At 45.9% G+C, this 20,371-nt stretch overlaps 1 protein-coding gene across 1 annotated transcript in view; it reads left to right on the top strand.

The window, feature by feature from the left end:
* CACNA1I (calcium voltage-gated channel subunit alpha1 I) overlaps positions 1-20,371 on the top strand; it is a gene marked incomplete at both ends in the record, with an annotated part of 147,342 nt that overhangs the window by 49,804 nt on the left and 77,167 nt on the right. Inside the window, 2 exon segments of the mRNA XM_084205449.1 lie at positions 14,786-14,897; positions 15,887-16,020. Coding sequence (XP_084061575.1) covers positions 14,786-14,897; positions 15,887-16,020 — 246 coding nt within the window.

The raw sequence follows: 20,371 nt of genomic DNA, 5'->3' as shown, positions 1-20,371 counted from the left end.
CTTGCCCCAGAGAAACAGACAAACCTGCAAGGCACATCCATGCTGCTTCCTCTGGATGTAATAGGTAAGAAAAGAAGCATGGATTCCCAGTTAGGTGCTATTGAGATTAGAGGTGAAGTAGCCAATATTTGATGGGCTCTGGGAAGGGGAGATGGTTGTCTAACCCTGACTGAAGTTGTCAGGGTCTTGCCTGCGCTTGGAGAAGTTCTCTCTGCTGTGGACTGACAGGTGACTGCTTTACTCAGGACCCTGTCTGTGAGGATGGAAGGATTTCCTGGCTCCAGTGGCTTTGTTTTGGACCTTGGTGGTGCTAGTTACAAGAGAGGGTGCTAACGGATCACTGCAATTCCTTCTGCAGAGCAGAGGCTTTCAGTGCAATGAAAAATGATGATTGCTTATTTCTCAGTTTCTTTTAAATTAGGGTTAATTGAAAAAAATTGGGCAGCTCTCAAAAATGGGAAGAAAAGGCCTTCTCAAGAGAGAGATTAAGTTTTCAAATAGGTATGAATGGTTTAAAATAGAGGACTTCGATAATTTAAAAATAAGTGCATCAAATGTGTCATCCAAAAGCCCGGGCATTCTACTGAAGAAACAAATCACTTGACAGACTATCAAACCACCTGAATGTAAATGCCTTCCCAGTGAAAGACCCAATGTATGTGGCCTATATCCTTGTCTATGCTACATATGCATGGGTTCAGTGCCTACTTGCCTTGGAAAGCTGTAATGCAGCAGCCAGTAACGAGGCCAACATTAGTCTATCATTTCTTTTTTATCCACCTTCAAACAAAATCCTGTCAGGCAGCATGGGGAAGCTGAAAGGAAGAGTGTGAGGGCAAAAGTGTCTACTAACAGGAAAGGGAAGGATCAGGCATGTATGTGGGGTGTTTGTGGAAATAGCCTTAAAGCACAGAGGTAGACAGGACCACTAAAGCTTTTTACATCAGAGTGCAGCCTGATGTGACAATTGTCATTTGGAAACTTATGGCTCTGTGAGGCTGAAAAGTTTTTTGAAGTGTTGCTAAAACTAATTATCCTGGAGAAACTAAGCTAAACTAAAACAAAGAAAAAATTGTACTATGGGTCGCTGTGCATAAAATATTAATGCAAATTTGATTTTCCTTTGTACCCTCCCCCCCAGTTTTAGTGGCACGTGGGTGGGAAGAGTGCGGAGTGAGGCAGAGTGGTGTGAGGAAAATTGCTTTATCAGCCTGGTGCAGCAGGCAGGGGTTTGAGTGGGTGTCTGGTTCCAGAGCTGGCACACTGGGACTGCCCTGGCCCCCAGTACCGCCTGGCAAGGGTGGGTGCCCACAGGGCTGCAGAGCCTCAGCCACGTTCCTGTTAGCTGGGGATTTGTCATTCTCCCTGATGGCAGAGGGGTGGGGAGCAGAGCTGGCTTTAGGGACAGGCTGTTCTTTCTGTGAAAGATGGGAGCTCTCTTGCAGTCACTCTTTGAGATTTACTGTGGGTCCACAGTGCCTGTCTCCTCACGGTGTGCCAAGTCCGTCTGTACTGTCCTGACCTATGCTCTGGTTTTTCTTTCCCTTCCACTCACTGTCACAAATAACGTGGAAGCTCTTTAAGTGCAGTGCAGCGCAGTGGGTGCTCCAGGCGTGCCTGGGAGGAGGCTGTGCTGCACGCCCTGCGCTGCACATCCATGTGCATCCTGGCAGCAAAATGGATGAGTGCTTGGGGCATATAAGAATCTGTAGGAAGTAAGTCTTGAAATATAAGGGTAGATTATGAGTAAGGAGCCTAAATCTTCTGTGGTAGAATTTCCTACTACACCTCTGACTCCATGTCTGATTGTATCTGGGCAGGAAGAATCATTCTCAGATGAACAAAAAGATTGTGTAGAGAAGATGAGTTTTATTGAGTCACTGCTAGGTGTGTTTGAAAAAGGATGCTGCATGCAGGGTTTGAAAACTAAATTTGCAGAAGCTGATGGGTCTTTCAGCAGTAGGTATCCTGGTCTAGTAGGAGATGGTATGTTATCTCAGAGAGCAGCACGTCAAGCTACTGCTCCTGATGGGTCCTGTGAGAGGGCTGCACAGGGCAGGCAGCAGCCATCCTAATCCACCAAGAACTGGTTTATCACATATATCTGGGCACTGGTGCTCCTCCAGATGAGACTGACAGTGTCCCACCTTGCTGAGCTGGGCAGATTACCAACAATTTGATGACTCTTTGCCTTGGTGATCTGCTGATCCAGGGGCTGAAATGTCTGCACCATGATGCAGCCTTCCCTGCAGTGGACCTTTGCAGGCTGCTGAGACCCTACTGGAGCCTTGCCCTCTGGTTAGGGGAAGAGGGCTGGGTTTTGTACTCTGCTCACCAACATTTTGTACCAGCTATGTCTCAGCTAAGCAGTCATCTTTCTTCCATCCTCATGGTAAAGTCACTTCATTGTGAGAAGCAGCAGGGAAGTTTCTGTGATGTAGTAAAGTATCATAGAATGGTGTGAGTTGGAAGAGACCTGACAGATCATCTTGTCCCAACTCCTCAGCTAAGAGCAGGGACACCTTTCACAAAACCAGGTTGCTCAGAGCCCATTCAATCTGTCCTTGAACATTCCCAGGAAAAGGGACTGCTTCTTTGGGCAACCGTTTTCAGTGCCTCACCAACCTCAATAGAATCATAGAATAGTTTGGGTTAAAAGGGACCTTAAAGATCATCTTGTTCCAAGCCCTCTGCTGTGGACAGGGACATCTTTGCAGTGGCAGTATTGAATCCGTGTGCACTATGGAGAGGAGGCAGGAATGTGAGGGGGGATGACCTAGTGAGGGTAAGGGAACCTGCATGGGACAGAGGAAATGCACGCCATCCCTCGGTGCTATTTAAAAATTTTAAATTAATGTGACGGAAGATGGATGTCTAGGAGGTACCAAAGAGTAATCCAATAAAGAAGCAGTTCCTACAGAGTCAGACAGAATGGGGAATGGTTGTTAAAATTAAAACTAAAAGGCTCATGAGAGACTCTGAAAAGAGAAAAGGAAATATTTGGCATGGCTACAAAGTAAGGATGGGGTAATGGGCTAGGCTATCACCTGTGTGTCCAAAATGAAGTGAGATTAATGCACAACCAAAATTTCTGACTGGAAAGAGTACGGGGAAAAATAAGTTAGACTGTAAATAAGAGGAAGAAACATGTATTTCCAGAGGCTGTCAAAAACTCTAGAATAAATAGAGTGTGAAGTTGAATCTGTATGAAAACAAATAGGTCACAGGAATACAAATGCGGTACCAGTCCTAAATCTGAATAGAGGCGATGAATACAACAGGCAGAAAGACATCAAAGAGGCAGTAGAGCTATGCTGCTCTGATTGATGAAGGCTTTAGCTAGCCTGCCCTATTAGCAACACGCTGTGTCGGACCTGCCTCTTTCAGAGATGGTCGGTCTGCAGTCAATTGTGTTGGTAACTTGCTCTTATATATCGTGTTTCTATTAAAGGAACCTGGAGTGCCTTTGGAAGGTAGCAAATTCTTTGGCAGATTGGAAAAGAGAGAGATGTGTAGGTGTTAGGCTGGCTTTAGTGTTACACTATCACAACTATGGGCTGAATTTTATCTTGAGGTCCCAGTGAAGGTATCAGTGGAAGATGAGGTAGAGTGCGTGTCTTGTGGCTCTTGCCTGTTTATCCTGCACACCTGAGCAGCCAGAAACCTCTCGGAATGCAGGGAGCCCTGCTTCCATGGTAATCTATTTGCAGTATGTTACTAGCCTCTGCACGTGGAACCAGGACACTCCTCCCATTGCTCTTAGGAAAGATTTTTGGGGAAATGATTTTCCCTGTGAGCACTGTCCTCATCAAATGCAGCAGTAGTTGAGATAGAGAATGCTCTTAGGTCAAAGATGCTGGAGAACAGTTTGGGAGACTCTTGCTCGGTTCCCAGCTGTGCCCCATGTCTCCTGTCTGCCCTTGGGTAAATGCATTCATTTCTCTGTGCTCTTGCTTCTTGTGTGCGAAGCCGAAATCATAATGCATCGTTAGCCTGTCCTGTTCAGTTAGATTAAAAACCCTTTGGAGCAGGCAACATGTTCTACTGCATGTTTATGTAACATTTTGCATAATTTGATCTTGGCTAGCATCATCTAGGACACGTGGAGATACCTCATAAATAATACTAATAATATTTTAATATTGTTAATGCTTAGCACATTGACAGCATTTAACCTCCCCCTAAAACAGCACTCAGCACTGCCGACGTCGCGGTGACTGAGCATGAGTCATGCTGGCTCCTCTCCCTGGCATGGTTCAATCTGTCAGCTAGCCAGAAAGCTGAGGCCCTTAGTGAACATGTACTGGGTGTCAGGAACACCTGGATCTTAATGCAGCCCTGGCAGTAACTTACTGTGTCATTGCTGGGTAATGTTGTTTGGTTTGGGGTTTTTTTTTAAAGTGAACTCTGGTCTTTGGCCATCTCACTTGGGATAGTGGGAGCCAGAGGCTCACAGAGCTTTTCTGTGTTAGGAATTAAAAGTATTACACGTTCTGAAAACCACTCTCTAAGGAGCTCTTGCATTGGAAAACCCAAACTAGGGGACACTTTTGAAAAACCCTGCTCTTCTTGTGCTTGCTTTCTAATCAGGAACAAAGGGGAAGGATTTCTGTACCTTCAGAGGTAGATGTGGAATTCAGTAGAAGTTCACACGGTGTCCTGAAGGAAAGTACCAGGAGATTTATATAATCTCACTTTCTCTGACTGCTCTTTGTTGCAGAATGTAAGAGGAGGGATGGAAAAGAGACCAGATGTACTAGGAGAGTGCTGACACATCTGCTCACCCACCACAGGGTTTCTCCCTCCTCAGATGAGAAGCTTAAATACTGAGAATCTCTCCCGCCCTTTGTCACACAGACACATCAGGACCTTCCTTTCCAGGAGTGCATCCACAGCCCAGTTGTGTGCTCGAGGAGGTTCCAGCAGCTGCTGTGAGCCTGTGTGCTGGCTGGAGCTCCTAGCTTCCAGTTATCTGCTGAGACAGATTGGCTCAGTCATCTGCAGTCTTTTCTCCAGGCACGTGTCCTGCAGGACATCGGTGCCAAATATGCCCGAACACCCTCTGGGAACCAGGGTGGAGTGGCCACCTACAAATCTTCAAAAGAATTAAAAACTGAGAAGAAAAAGGTGTGCTCAAAACAGGGGGTGGTGACAACTTAAACTTGGAAAATTATGCTTTAATTACAGCCAATAAATGAAACAACAGCAGTTCGTATCCAGCTCTCTGTTACTGCCCTGCATTTTGCCTAGACTGTATCCAATTTCTTCTGAGTGACCTTACCTGAGCACTCCCTACACTTCTGAATTAATCTTTATTTACTTTGCTGCAAAGCTTTGTCCCTGCATGTCTTTTTAAAATTTTTTTTCTGTTCTGAAGCACTTGTCAGAAAAGCCTGCTAAGCTAAGCACCGAGCACAGGATTTAGTGCTGCTCCAGCCACTGAAAACATCACGCTGCTGGGAGAGGAGAGACAGAATAAAGCCACTCTGCCTTTCCTTCTGCCCCTCTAATCTAGGACTTCTACTAGAGGCAGAGTGCCCTCTAAGATAATTTAGCCTCGGAAACTGGCTGTCTGGAGGAGCAAGGGGCTCAGTTCCACATCCTTCACCAGGTGATGTGCTGGAGTGCGTGATGCTGCCCTGAAACCTGCAGAGAGAAGAGCCCCTGTGCAGAAGGGCACACACACCTTTTAAACCTGTGAGAAGGTCCTTAATCTGCCTTTTGTATTTTCATTGTCATCTTCACATTCCTGCCAGGCAAGATGACCTTTCATTAAAGGTGCCCTGCACTCCCTTCAGACATATTTGAGTTGTACATCCCTCTAAGCTCAGCTTGCACTTGTGTAGCCTTTGACAGGGATAGGTGGGAAGCTGCAAAGAATGGAAAAAGTAATCTTTAACATCTGAAAACTACCATAGACTAGAAAGATGGCAATGCTGAACCAAGAAACCAGTGCAAGGAAATGGAACAGGAGCACAGCTATTGTTTGGTGGTGGGCTTTAGCCCTTTGGTGCTGGTGAAGTTTCCTCTACCCTGTTTCTTCTCCAGGGAAATGGCTTCTTGTTCAAACACATTCCATCCTTCCTTTGTATTTGCTGTAAAGTTCAACACCCAGGACTCAAATCTCTGTCCTTCGTGGTTCTGTGCCTACAGTCTGGGGGTGGTGACTCCCAGCTCAAGCCTGGGCAGCGACTGGGAGCTGCACAGCAGCACCTGCTTCAGGAGGTTCACTGGAATATCATCTTCATGCCCCACAGATGGTTTCCCAAGGCACACAGACCCTAAAACCCACAACAAGAGGACAAACCCTGCACCCATCCATAAACAAACCTGACAACATTAGGAGCAGTGAGGGGGCATAAAAGTAAGACTTTCCTTTTTCAGTTTCTCTTCCCTGTCCTCCCAAATCTGACATCACTTTTTCTTTCCTCTTCCTTCCCTGAAATCGAGTCACACGAACACTGCTGTTATGGTGCTGTATTTATTTAGTGGTTATGTCTAGTGGGCCCACACAAGATGAGGACCCTGTTCAAACCTATCATGAAATGAAGGTAAAAGAAGGGACTGCAGCACCACCAAATCTGGCAGCAGTGTTGCATCAGTTTGACAGGTGCTGAGGAATGCTTAGACAACTTTGGATGAAGCTGCTGGGTGACAGGGCAGTGAAACACAGAAGAAGAGAGAGGACTGGGAGGTATTTCTTTCCTTTCCCCTTGCAAAACACTTTTTTATACTTTAGAAGGAAATTTCCACCAAGTAAACTTGACCACAGCCAGATTAAATCTGATAAAAAGTGGCTCAGGCTCTGGTTAGAGAATGGGCACTCCACCAGTCTCTCTGATCATGTCACCTCCTGGGGTTGTGGAGGATGGGGCACTGTACCAGAACATTCAGCTACACTGGTAAAATTCAGGTTTCATCATTCTGGAGCGCATTACTAATTGATATCACCTCTGGCTTACAAATATCTTCTTGTTTTGGCCTGCCAAGTTTAGCTCTTCTCTAGAGCAGACATCCAATTGAGTCCAAAATCAAAGACTAGCTCTTCCAAGGTCCCTACTTCGCCCCTGCTGGCAATAGGGAATTGCTTGTGCTGTGAAATATCAGTAAACAGTAAGAACTTTAAAATTTGGACCCCAGTTTTGTGGTCAGGTGGTTTTCTCAGCTGGTCCTTCTCTGGTGTCTGTTACTCCTACGATTCCATTTGCAGCAGGAAGCAACTGCTGGATCTGCCACTCTGACTAGGAGATTTTGGAGCAAAATTGTTTCACCTGTCACACAGCATAACAGTGTTCCAAGCTGCAGTCCTACAGCCTCATGCTGTGACCTTGCTGGAGCTCCTGATGTGAAGCCAGGTCAGATTTTGGATAGCAGTCTGCAAGACAGAGCCAGAATGCTGCGGGAGGCACCATTTGGGAGTCAGCAGGAGGTGTGATTCCTCAAGTCAGTCTTGAACTGGTTCCACAGCATGGTGGAGTATTGCTTTCCTGGCAGGAAAGACAGGCAACCTCAATCCCAGCCATCTGAGGATATTAAAAAGCTCTTTCTCCAGGAATAGTCATTATCTCCAATACCCTGCTTAAGTTTAAACTTGGGTAATTACTTTCATCTGACCTAAAAAGAGATTCTCAGGTGGGTTTTTTCCTAGGTACAGTATTTTTTCATGCTTTCTGTAGTAAACAGCTTTGTAGGAACGCTGCACACTGTTAAACAGATGCTCTGTTGCACCCTGAAAGACAGATGCAATTTGGAGGTGGGTCATTATCAGTGGAGAAGCTCTGGGGCTCAGCTGCTACAGGCAGGAGGTAATCATTAATAGCAGGGCTGTGCAGCAGCATTGATGAGGATGCATGGTATTTGTGAGATATTTGAATAATTAGTGGTGGGATGCACACACCTCTCCTGGAGAAAACCCCAGGCTGCTTTACCGACGTCTGTCCCTGTGAATGGTGTGACAGACAGCCAGAATTCTTGGTGTAACTCATGCCAGCTTTAGTACCAGTGAGTCCTGGTGGTGAAGGGTATCTGAAAGAAGCCTTGCTTTTCCCTGCAGCCTCCAGTTTGATTAGGGGCCCTATATTTGGTCAGAGATCTCCTGTTGTCTCCCATTTCTGGAGCGTCTGAAGACTTGTCTCATTGTGTTAACACCTCTTTTTTCTTCAGGCTCTTTCTTAGCCCTTTAATCTACACTGTATGTTTTTCCTGACAGAAATTTCTTACTACTCTTTTTGGTTTTAGTGGACTTGAGAGTTTAATGGATGCATTTAGAACATCTGAATAAATCATTATGGAAAGAGTTTTAAGAAAAGAGATAGTTGCTTCATCTTGTTTCTGTAATGAAAAAAAGCAAACCTAACAAAATTTTTCAGAAGCCGTCTTCAATCCTTGCCAAACTTTGAAGGGGAATACGATGTGGTGCCTGAGAAACAACTGACTTAAATCCAAATTTAACTTAGAGCCTAATGAAAACTGAGCTATGCAGCCAAAATTCTGTGTGGCCTCACACAGGACCCAGTTTCTGAGCAGCCCTGGGAAGTAAGATCAGAGGGTCTGACCAATGGTGCTTTGTGTTTTTTTGGCATTCATCTGATTTAACCTGGGAACCACTGAATCTTTGTCTTTTGTAATGAACCTGTCCTTGACAGAACGTCCCTTCCAAAGGGCAGAAACACAGAAGCATTGCCAACTATTGAAAATTTCTCTACTGCTTTCCCCTTCTGCAGTTCCTTGTCCTGAGTGCCAGTAGCACCAGCACAAGTTAAGCTTTCCCCAACATCTCTCAAATCAATGTAAGTTTCACTGCACTTGGCTGCACCACACTCCTTTCCTTGGCATCAATATTGCTGAAGGCTTGAAGACCTCAGCAATGTTTGTGTCAGGTGCCTGAAGCTCAGGTGCTGCTCTCTCAGAAAAGTGTTTAAATGGTGGTGTGATGAAAGCACACGTGTGCAAGATTGCACAACATGGGAACACCCACAGCGTGTCAACCTTGAGTGCTTGCAAAAAAGCTTTATAAACTGCCCCAGTGGCTTGGCCACCATGAAATCCCAACACTGCAATGCTGAGTGTTGGCATTTGATTTCCAGCAGAAACTCAGAACTCCAAACTGGGGTGTTCTGTTGAGTAAAAGGAAAAAAAAAAACCACAACCTTTTTTTTTTCTGTTATTTTCTTTGAATTTGTTGAATTTTTTCTTTGAATTTGTTGCATTTTTTCTCTGCACTAAAAAAGGCATAGAAAAAATGCTTCAGCCTTAACAAAATAGGATTTTTAAAGTTTCTTGTTTGAAAAAATGTTTTGATTGCTTTGATCTATTTGAACACAAACACATTTTGAGAGGTATTTTCCTTCACGTGAGCACAGTGTTACATTCCATTTCTTCTAGTGAGTTAGCTCAGCAGACTGAGCTGAAGAGAAAGAACCCTGTTGATTCTGCCAGCTTATTTTGTAGGAATAGACAAAACTCCCATGTATCAACACAGAAGGAAAAAACCCCTTCTGATAAGGAAAAGTGGGAGGGGGCAAAGAGTGAAACTTGCCTGTGGAAACATTTTCAAAAGACAACAGCAAGAAGGTAGAGAAAATGAGCATTTCTTTCCTTGGGGCTGTTGCCTTCTCTGACCTTTACAACAAACCCCTCCTTCCATTATAAATGGAATATTAACTGTCCTGCTTCAAGTCCAGCATCCTACTGCTTCTTGCAGGACAGTCACAAAGCAGGGGAGGCAAGTAGGGGAGGAACACAGCTCTGTCCTTAGCTTGTTTCTAAAGGAGGGAAAGGAAAGGCAATCACTGCAGACTGGAATGACAGGGTGAAGCCCTTGAGGTGGTGGGAAGGATGCTGGGATGAGTGGCAGGTGGGGAGGAGCCCGAGGGGGAGCAGAGAGGAGCGCTGGGGCAGATGTGATGCGGTGTCCTCAGCGGAGCCCGCCTGGCAGCAGCTCAGAGATGGGAGGAGTTGTAGGAGGGGTGGCTGGTGTTGGGGATGCATTGCATGGGGCTCCACGTTCCCTCTTGAGTCACTGGGCTGTTCTTCTCTCCGTTTTGGGGCAGGAACCAGCTGTACCACAGGGCTGGCAGGTTTTCCCCCTTGCTGGAAATGCTTTGTAGTCAGGCATTTCTCTGCACGTCAAACAGGTCTGAGATAGTCAGGACTTTAATTGGCACAAGGCAGACCCTAGGAGTAGTTTGGAAATAGCAGCAGGAGACACTGAGGGATTGCCATGCTTATAAAGCTTACATATTTTCTGTGCTGTTAAGAGTGCCTGCCAGCCTCTGGGGAGCTACTTGTGCCTCTGCAGCTGATGATGGAGGAAGATGAGAGGGGTCCCCAAAGCACTGTTTTATTTTGCTCTGTTGTGTTTTTGTCAGTGATAGAAAATGGAGATTAAGGTCAATCCCAAGAATCTTAAGTGGTACTCAGCTTTTTAGGTGCAAGGTATTTACAGCTCCAGCACGGCAGACGTTTCTTTTGCTGTTTGTCATTCGGAAATTGAGCCCAAAAGCTTTGCCTGTCTCCCATCACCTGTTTCTAACATCATTTTCCATTATGCACAGTTGTGTTATCAAGCACTAACACAAAACATGTCCCAGAAACATCTGCATGTCTCCTTAAGTGTCCTGCAGCTTGTGGCTCTCAGTGCATCCCAGATGGTTGGGGTGAGTGATGGGTCTCTCCTGGTGTGTGCTGGTGATGCATGTCCCTGTTGAACACATCGTCATCCCACAGCTGCCCTGTCCAGAGGGAGACAGGCTGTGGAGGGTCAATAGATTCACAGTGGCTGTCTCTGGCCAGCAGCTGGCCAGGCCCTGCTCGGGGTGCAGAAGGACGACAGGGCTGGCACCCAGCGGCAAAGAAAATCTTGCTGCCACAGACAGGCACCAGCCAAAGAACCAGTGCAAGTTTTCTAGGCAAAATAGAATCTAGATATGGATCTTGATGTCTCCAGACAGTGCTGAAATGAACAAAACTTTTTTAAGGGGGAGAGACTTCTGTGGATAATGAGACCAGCCCATGGTTACTCAAGGATCCTTGTGGATCCTCCCAGCTGAGAATATTCTGTGATTAACTCAGGAAATACTTTTTTGCTGTATTTCTTTTTTCAAATGAGGGCCAAGGTCCTTTTATCTGAAAGGGTATGAATCAACTGTGAACTGTCACAGTGAGTGGGGAAAAACCCTCCCTTTAAGGGCAAGCTATTACATGGTGGATCCCTGTGAATTTTCTGGTGCACCTTGTGGTGGCCTAGGAGAGAAGCTGACCATGGGCAGAATTTGTGTAGGTCTCCTTTCAGTTTTTCAAGCCATTTGCAAGGCCCAGAATTCAGTGGGGAAGATATTGGGAATGAGGCTGTGGGAAGGGAGGGAAGCAGTGAGGAAGGGCTGGAGCAGGGCGGGGAGAACATGTGCACGGGTTTGCTTGTAATTAGGAGATTTAAACTTTGAAAGAAGTTAATTAATAATGAAACTTCTGACTGAATGATGCAGATTATGAAGACTGGCTTTGTCAGCAGCTGCAATTAATTACAGGCTCAGGCACAGGGAAAAGGAGGGGGGTGAGGGATGTGGGAGAGGGGAGGCATCACCAAAAGAAAGATGATAAACCTGGCTGCAGGCTGTTGCTGTGGTGACAGGAGGCAGTAGCTGTGGTTGACAATGGTGACACATTGAAGGCAGCAGATAGTCCTAATTACCCCCTCCACCGACCCAGGCAGGCAGCAACCCCTCCTGATTCAGGGTAGGAGATGCTCTGCTTTTCTCCTCGCACTTTGTCCCTCTCTCCTGTAGGTTTGATGTGCTTTTCCAGTGTTTCCAGCCGCTCTGAAAGGAAAACCATGGGCCAGTGGCTTTTTCTAATGCCACTGGAATAGCCTGGGAATGGCCAGTGGTTCTGTAACACCGTTGGGAGGCCTGGACAGCGCTGGCAAGCTCTGAGAGCTGATATCTAAAAAGCAGGGGAGAAGAAATCATCTGCAACTGGCCGTGGCATTTTGAGCAGGAAGATGGGATGAGATTGCACAGCTGGCCTAAGTTACAGGCTTTTTGGGAGAGCTTGCCATGTCTTGTTAGGTCTTGTGCCTCAGGGTCTCACCAGGAGCTGACAGCACCCTGCCAGGGTCTGAATGGCCTTGTGGGGGACTCTGCAAGGAAACACGAAGGAAACACGAAGCGTGCTGCCCTGGCATTGCTGCTGCCAAGGCACGTGCACAGAAGTGTAGATCTGTGTTAGATCAAAACTCCTAACTTTCCTGAGTTGGGCTGTAGTCAGAGTAATACTCTCTGCCTCTAGCTCTCTTGTGGCATGCTTTCTGGAGGAAAAAAAAAAAGACAACTGGCTTTTAAAACAATTTCTGCTTTTCATTTGTCATGCATTAATTTAATCCAGGAATGTGTGAGGCCCTGGTTATGCTCACATATCTTCTGACCTCCTTATGCCCAGGGAGAAGGACTTCTGCAACCATTGGCTCAGACTGCTCTGAAACTGTTTTGGTCCCTTGAAGAATGTCATTCAGCACTGACCCCTCTATCAGGGCTTCCCTGGTGCTGCCTTTCCAGTAACTGTCAAAGCACCTGCAAAAGTGGAAAGGCTGAGAGAGCTGGGGCTGCTCAGGCTGGAGGAGAGATGCTTTAGGGAGATCTTATCCATGTGTATTGACACCTGATAGGAGGAGTAAAGGACACAGACTGCTAAGTGATGCCCAGTGACCGGCCAAGAGGTAATGGTCACAGCCTGGAAAGTGGGATATGTCCTATTTTCACTTAAGAAAACACTTATTTTCTGTGTAAATAATCAAATGCTGGAGCAGGTTGCCCAGAGGGGTTCTGGTGCCTCTATACCTGAAGGTGTTCAAGCCCCAAGTGAATGAAACCCTGAGCAGTCTGCTGTAGTTGATGCTACTTTGAGCAGGGAAGGAGGACAAGGTGACCCCCAGAGGCCCTCCCAACATCAACCATTCTGTGGTTCTGTAAGGGAATGGTGACACCAAAGAGGTTTTGAAGAGTCCAGAAAAAGAGCTGCAGTCTTATCAAAAACCCCTGTGTGAGCTGATGGAAACCTTTCAAACTGCTTTCCTGGGTGTCAGAACTGACCATTAAAGAAATGTGCAAGAGAGAGGGAGGTGGGAAGTCGAAGTTGTGTTGCATAGACCCTGAATGAAAAGACTTGGTGCCCTTTTGGTGCATTCCTCTGAGAAAGGAGCCTGGATTTGAAGCCTGCATTGAGGGTGGTCTTCAAGTGCATTGCTTTGTAGAGCACATGGGATTAACTTATGAGGGAGAGTGATAACACATTCTTGAAATCACATCAGAGCATAATTGGAACAGCAGAACTAGTGCCCTGCTCTTGTCTGATTTTGCAACTGAAGGTAGCTCACCACAAACCAGGTGGGGGAGAAGAGAGAGAATTAATAATCTTCTAGATCAGATTGTGCAGTTTAGTCATAAATCACTGTCAGAGAATGAGCATGGAAGAGTTGCTCAGAACAAACCACAGAAGCTGGATGTCTTTCAGAAGTGATCAGAGATACAGGCTGCCCTTTTAGATTCGGTACTGAAAGGACTGAAAATGGATGCACTCAGTGGGTTGTATTTTAAGTAGATAATTTTTTGCCTCTTCTATTAAAAAAAAGATTAAATTGTCTGACAGTGGAGACTGGGCAGATATGTTGTTGTGAGGTGTGTAAAATGCCCAAGAACATTTCTGCCAGAGCCTGGAGGTCTATTTAGTCTACATCTCTGCTTTGCAATGAGAACACTGGAAAGTACTGCACAAATGTACCCACTTTTAGAGCTGAAATACTGTAAATGAGTTCTTGGATAAGTGTGTCTCCGGCTTTTAAACTCCTTCAGGAGGAGAGGGATGGTGAGAGGGGGCAGCTGGAGTGTGTAGAGTACAAAGGTCACACAACTACACCATTTTTATCTACTTCTCTAATACATAAATGAAGTGGCACTTGACAAAATTATAAGACAACAAATTAATAATAAATAGGAGGGAACAGTTTTTAATGTAAAGTATAATTAGCCAATGTAGCTCCGGGCTGCTAACTATTATCAAAGCAGATATTTTAGCAAGATTATCAACAAAGGATTCAAATGAATAAGCAAAGCATCTGCAGGGACACCAGTGTAGCTGAGGAAACAATTATAAGGACTATCAATCCTCATGCTTTGGGGCATAAACAGATCACCAGCTGGGGTCAGAAACACACATTCTCCTTATAGTTAGTGAGTAACTTGGGCACGTCCTGGAGTTTTATACAGCGTGGGTCACTGCTGGAAACGTGGTAACAGGATCAGTGGCACTTCTTGACCCCCAAGTTTCTCTGAGAGGTGACAACAGAGAGTTCCAGCATTCCCAGAAGGGCAATAATCATGTAGAGATCAATCTGCCCACTTTGATTTAGATCCCTTGATCTTGTAGGTCTGTGATACATTTAGGCATAGTGCACCTGGGAAAGTCTCTTCCACGTATTTGGGATATTCAATAAACCAATGAGGGAGGGGACTGCAAAACAACAGGAGAGTAGCAAGCATGTGTTGGACTATGGCAATGATTTGACTTGTGTAAGTACTTTAGGCCTTTTGTGCTACCTCCTCTTTCCCTTTTACAAAGGAGTTTTGGCGTAATCAAGGAATGCAGTAGTGAGGAACTGGGTGCAGAGAATATAATAAATCAGCCTACCAGCACTTCTGTCCCTTAATCTTCCTACATTTTTACTCAAGCCTAGAGCAAGCATATCTCAGCCATGATGCCTTTGCAGAAGTTCTCCTTGACTCTCTCCCACCTGGTTCGAGTGTGTCAGCATGATGGTGATTTTGCTAAACTGCGTTACCCTGGGAATGTACCAGCCGTGTGAGGATATGGACTGCCTCTCTGACAGGTGTAAAATCTTGCAGGTAAGCAGATTTCCTTCTTGTTGTGACGGTGCTCCAGTCCAAGTCACAAATTTTCATGCATGCTTTCCTTCAGCGTGCGGGCAATGCCCTCCCGGAGAGGCTGGCAAGGCTGTCCCTGGCAGTGAGCTATCCTGCTGTAAAAGGCAAGAGCTTGCTTTGAGCAGGGGAATGGGACAAGAGAGAGAATGAATGAACTTTACTTGTGACTGTGCAATACTGAACACTTGCTAATGATCCTGAACCTGCAGGGCAGCAGGGGTTTCCTGGCACAGACACCCACACAGGTCAGGGTTAGGCCAGGGAGAAATAACTGAGGTTACACAGCCCAGGCAGGAGGGAGCAGCAGCTCCCAATGCATTTGGTAGTCTGGTGCTGTGCAAGGCTATTACTGATTCAACAGACACTGTGGAATCCAGGATGCCCAAAGGGAGAGGATATAAAGAGAATGCTTAGAAGGGCCACGAGTGCATACAGACTGTAAGACACCAGCTGTGCTTGATGTTTCCCCAAAGAGAAGGTGACAGCAAAGGCTGTCATCCACAGTGGCTCAGGCCTTCAGGTGTCTGAAGCTTCTCTCTGTGATGGGTGTGTGCTGTGCAAGCTCTGGGGGAAGCTGCACTGCGTCCTCAGCGGAGCCATCTGCAGCAATGCAATGAGGAGTCCCTCCTGGGGGGCTCTTGGAAAAACGGTGTGTTCCTGGCCAGGTTTGGATCTGCTGGTGCTGAACCAACACCACTTTTCAAGTCTATGTAAGGAGTCTCTGAGTCTGCATCAGTTACCTCACTTGTGGGTAAAAAAGCTACAAAAGCCCTCACTGAACTTGAGCAGTAAGAAACTGTGATGCCAGGGCTAGGTGGAAGAAACTTTTCCAGCCCTGCCTTGATCTCATTTTCAGGAGTACTGAAATTAGTATTTTTCTCACATACTGTGTTTGAAAGTCCAAGGCTGAGAATGCTTGTCAAATATGCTCTTGGGTTTCTGTTTGGCAGGTGTTTGATGATTTCATCTTCATCTTCTTTGCCATGGAAATGGTCTTGAAGATGGTGGCCCTGGGGATCTTTGGCAAGAAGTGTTACCTTGGAGACACCTGGAACCGCCTGGATTTCTTCATTGTCATGGCTGGGTAGGTTGACATTTTCTGGGTTGGTTTATTCTGGGTTTACTAGAGTAAACCCATGGAACAGAAATGATGTAACTGAGGAGAAAGTTTCCACTCTGGTGCTACTCCAGTGCAGCAGCCAAGCTGGATTTGGGCATGCTGGGGTGGAAGAAAGAGCAGACAAGGTGGCTCAGCTCCTCAGCTGATGTGCAGCCATCTGTCCACACAACTTCAGCAGAGGGTGCTCATTTGTACCAGCTGAAGAGCTTGCCCAGGGACATTTCTGGGTTTTTGTGTTTTTAAAGTGTCTAGGTAGAAGAGGTGTAGCCTTTACCAGAACCAAACTAAAGCTAGCATTTCTGTTTCCAGCAGCAGTGTTTCAAGGGTAGGAATGTAGGTTTTTTTATTCAGGGCTTTTTGTTTTTGTATTGTGCCAGCATTACCCGCAGCACTATTGGGACAAGTTGACATTTGAGGGTTTTTTACAACAAAGTTGCTATGGTGAAGCTTTGATTTCCCCCTCTGCATGTATCAAGTGGAAAGTCTACCAAAATTTGTCTGCTAAATCACAGCAAAATGTCCATTTCTGATACCAGTGGGATGTGCTTTTCCCCCCAGAATTCTAATTTTCAATTAGAATGCCTTGTGGGATTAAAAAAAATAAAATCAGAGATAAATATGATATATTGCTCTTCTCACAGAAAAAAAAAAAGAAAAAGAACATCTTTTCAGATGGAAGCCCTCAATTTTATTTTTCTTTAGCCAGGAATTACCAGCTCCACTGTTGCCTGGAAGTGCATGTATTACTGACTGAGCTAGCAGCGAGTTTGAGCTCACTTTGCAGTTTTCCCCCTGGTGTGGAGCAGCACTGTCTTTATATTTGCTTTTGACAGAGTTCTTCTACAGCAAGACTTGAAAGTCATTCCCTCTGGAGGAGCAGATAATTGTTTGCTTCTGGGAGGAGCAGAGATTTTCAAACTCAGTGCAGCTATAAAAACTTGAAGGCTGATTCTCAGCCAGGTTGTGCCTGAAAGAGGACAGGCAGATGAAAGCTGTAGGCTTTTCTAAATTAACACAACGTGTGTGAGATGGGAAGACCTTCCTTGTAGCTGATTCTGCTGTGGTTAACATCTGATGTAAAATGGCCCGACGTGAGAAGTGCCAGTGAAAGCCTCGGGACTTGGTGCTGAGGAAAGCCAGATCATTGCATGTTCCAGCCTGAGCTCCTGGTGGCTGAAGTGCTGGAGACTGGGTGCAGGGAAAGCAAAGAGCCCAGCACAGCAGCCTGAGGAAGGAAAAGCTGGGCAGGTTTGAAAAGGGGGCCTTGGAGCCCACGGTGCTGCTCCGTGCGAGTGATGTGCCACAGGGTGCTGGGAGAAAGACTCTGCTCCAGGTGGGCACAGGAAAACCAGCACGAGGCAAAAAGGTGGAACTGGGGGTCTTGCTCTGCCTGGGGTCCCTGCAAGCGTGGTGTGTGAGTGGGGCTGGCTGAAGAGAGGGTGGGACAATGCTAAATGAAAGGGGGAGAGCTCAAATACTTCCTGCAGAAAACAAGTGAAATCCACCCTACCTAGGCAAGAGGGGAGCAAACTCCCTTACATATTTCCTTCTGTCACCATTGCTGGCAGGAATTTGAGGAGAGACAGAGTCATTTGTGCATCTGATAGCAGTACCGGGAAAAAAAAGCTCATATCTGAACTTCTTTTAATGCCAAGGAGACTTTGTATCAAGCCCTTAGATATGAAATAATCTGTGTGGAGGATTTTTTTATTTCAGGTCCAAAACTGAAAGAAATTTGTTTCCTGATTTCTATTCAATTGTCCTCACGAGGTGTCAGAATGAAATGATAGTAATCTTATTAGAATATCTGATCTCAAAGGACTTCTGCTAAAGAAAGATTTTTCCATTTAGTTATATAGAACTAATGACTATATAATGTATTTCGAGTTATAAAAGCTTGTGGTTATTAATTCATTATTCTTTGAAATTCATTAAAATTGTCTGCACTGTTTAAATCAAATCCAAGGCTTTAACTTGTCCTTACATACTGTAGGCTTTTGCTTAACCTCAAATGTGAGCCTCAACCTTTATCCTTATTGATTCCACACCTGGATCATGGCTTCAGCTTCCTGAAGCCATGTTGTCCAGATGCTGCCTTAGCATTGACTTAGGGAGGACACCTAGCATTAGGTCTTGCACATTTTCTCCATGCCAGGGAGCCAGATCCTGATCAGAGGCTGATCAGTTTTCTCTAAGAGCCTTCTCCTTTTCATCATCCTGGATTCTTGCTTTCTGTAAGGGAGGTCATAAACTTGGGAAACACCCCTGATGTTGGGGGAGCAATGCCCAGCCTGGAGTCCATGCAGCTTCTCTCAGTTTCAAGAATACGGACTGTACTTCCTGACCCTTTCTCCTCCCTTCTTCCTTTCCAAATAAACACCAGCAAGGCAGCAGAGGTTGCAAAGAACAGACTGTAGCATGGAAAAGTGAGGAGCAGGCAGGGCCCATTCCGTGGGGCATTCCTGGGCAGCTGAGAGGTCTTCACCTGGTTTGCTGCCCAGCAGCATGCTTTATCAAAGAGCATGATTGCTGCTATGGCCCCAGACGGTGTTCTGGTTACATAAACCATGTATTCAGGCAATCATTTGTAGTTATTTCCTCACTTCCTTGGAAAGCCAGAAGCTATAGTTTTAGTTAGCTGAATTCCCTCATGTGCCCTTGCCCTGCTTGCCCCTGCAACCCAGCAGCTCAAGGAGGAAGACTCCATTGTCACTAAAAATGTTCAGTTTCCATGGCAATAGGAGCTGACATCACCAGAATTTTCTCCCCTCTCAAACACTCCCTCCCCTAACCACCTTCAAAATGGTTTTTTTTGTTGTTTTTTTCTGAAAGGGTTAGAAAAAAACCCAAAACAACAGTTATAAGTTAATGTTCTCCCTCAATGCTCCCCTCAGACCTCCAGAAATCATATGAAGCAATTTGGTTTGAAGAGTGCCGATGCCCCTTGTGTGCACAAACAACCAGGGCTGCAGATTCAGCTTGTTGATGCTCCCATTCCCAACTTGCTGGTGACAGGAGGTTGCAAGCTCCCAGACGTTTCGAGCAGACTGTGCTCGTCACCACCAGCTGTCCTGGTGGGAGTCCCTCTTCCCTTCCTGCGTGATTGGTCCTGTCTGGCGTCATTTGTTTCCCACAGTGATGGGTGTGCTTGGAGAGCTTGAACTGAGGCAGCCTCAGAGGGCAGCTACCTCCAGTTGGGAGCCTGTGGTGGTTTGAAAGTTGAGATAATGAGAAAGCTAATCAGATTGGAAATGTCAGCCAGAGTCTGTGTGAGTGTGAATTTGGGGGGAGAGTCACTTGTTCCTGGGCTCATGCTCATCAGCCAGGCAGCTCTCTAGCAATGCAAGAGTGAACGATTGCCCTGCTCGCTCTGTTCTGTGAAACAGCGGCACTCACGTGTGGCTGGAGATGATGCCACTGTCCCTCTAGGAAAGGAGATTCCATCCCTTTGTACATCTGACCTGAGGGTCTCCCTGACCTCGGGGGCATGAATTCCATGTAGGGAGGGCTCGTTCTGCCTCCCATGATCCAAGCGCTGTAATTAACCATCTGTGGTGGGAATTCTGTCTGTCCTTGCCCTCTTCTGTGGCATCCCTGAGATATGTGAGGTAAATTAAGGGGCAGAGGACTTCACTATGGGGGGGTAGGGGGGGTCAGTGTTTGATTGTGATTACACGTGTGTCCCCAAAAATATCCCCAAAATCTTTCTCTAACTACTTGTTGCTTGAATTCCACTGACTGAGGAGAGGGTCTGTCTTTCACAGAATGCTGTCTTTACCTCTCTCCATTATCACAGTGGAGTGTGCCATGTAGATCTCAAACTGTGGTCAAATTCCTCCTGTCCTTACCTCTGGTGCGAGAAATGGCATTTTGGATATTTCGGCATGTTGAGATATTCTTGTGGTGTTCTTAAACAGCTTTTAAAAGTGGTGCATTTCAGAATATAAGGCAGAGCATTCTGTCAGTGCTTCAGTCTGTTTCAGTGCCACTGGTTGTAATACTGTCTTACTATTCCTGCCTGAAATTTCCCATTTCCTATAGCCAAGTATTGCAGTAGCCTGTCCATTCAATCACAGCACCTCACAATCAATTCATTCAGCTGCTTTCTTCATGGTCTCCAAGCTTGATTGGTTGGTTTTTTTTCCCTGTCTCCTCTTCTGAAGAGAGAAAACCCCTTCCTATTAGTAGGAACAGTAAACTTTGTTCACAGATGTATGTTGGTTCCATTTTTTTCAAACTGCAATACTGTAATACAAATTATTTGCATTTCCAAAGCAGTTCATGCTGTTCTATCCCTGACTTGTCATCTTCATTT

The sequence above is a fragment of the Fringilla coelebs genome, assembly GCF_963513975.1.
Source record: "Fringilla coelebs genome assembly, chromosome: 5".
In the NCBI taxonomy this organism is placed as follows: domain Eukaryota; kingdom Metazoa; phylum Chordata; class Aves; order Passeriformes; family Fringillidae; genus Fringilla; species Fringilla coelebs.
Note: the sequence above shows the minus strand (reverse complement) of the source record. Positions and strands in the feature narration are given on the sequence as shown.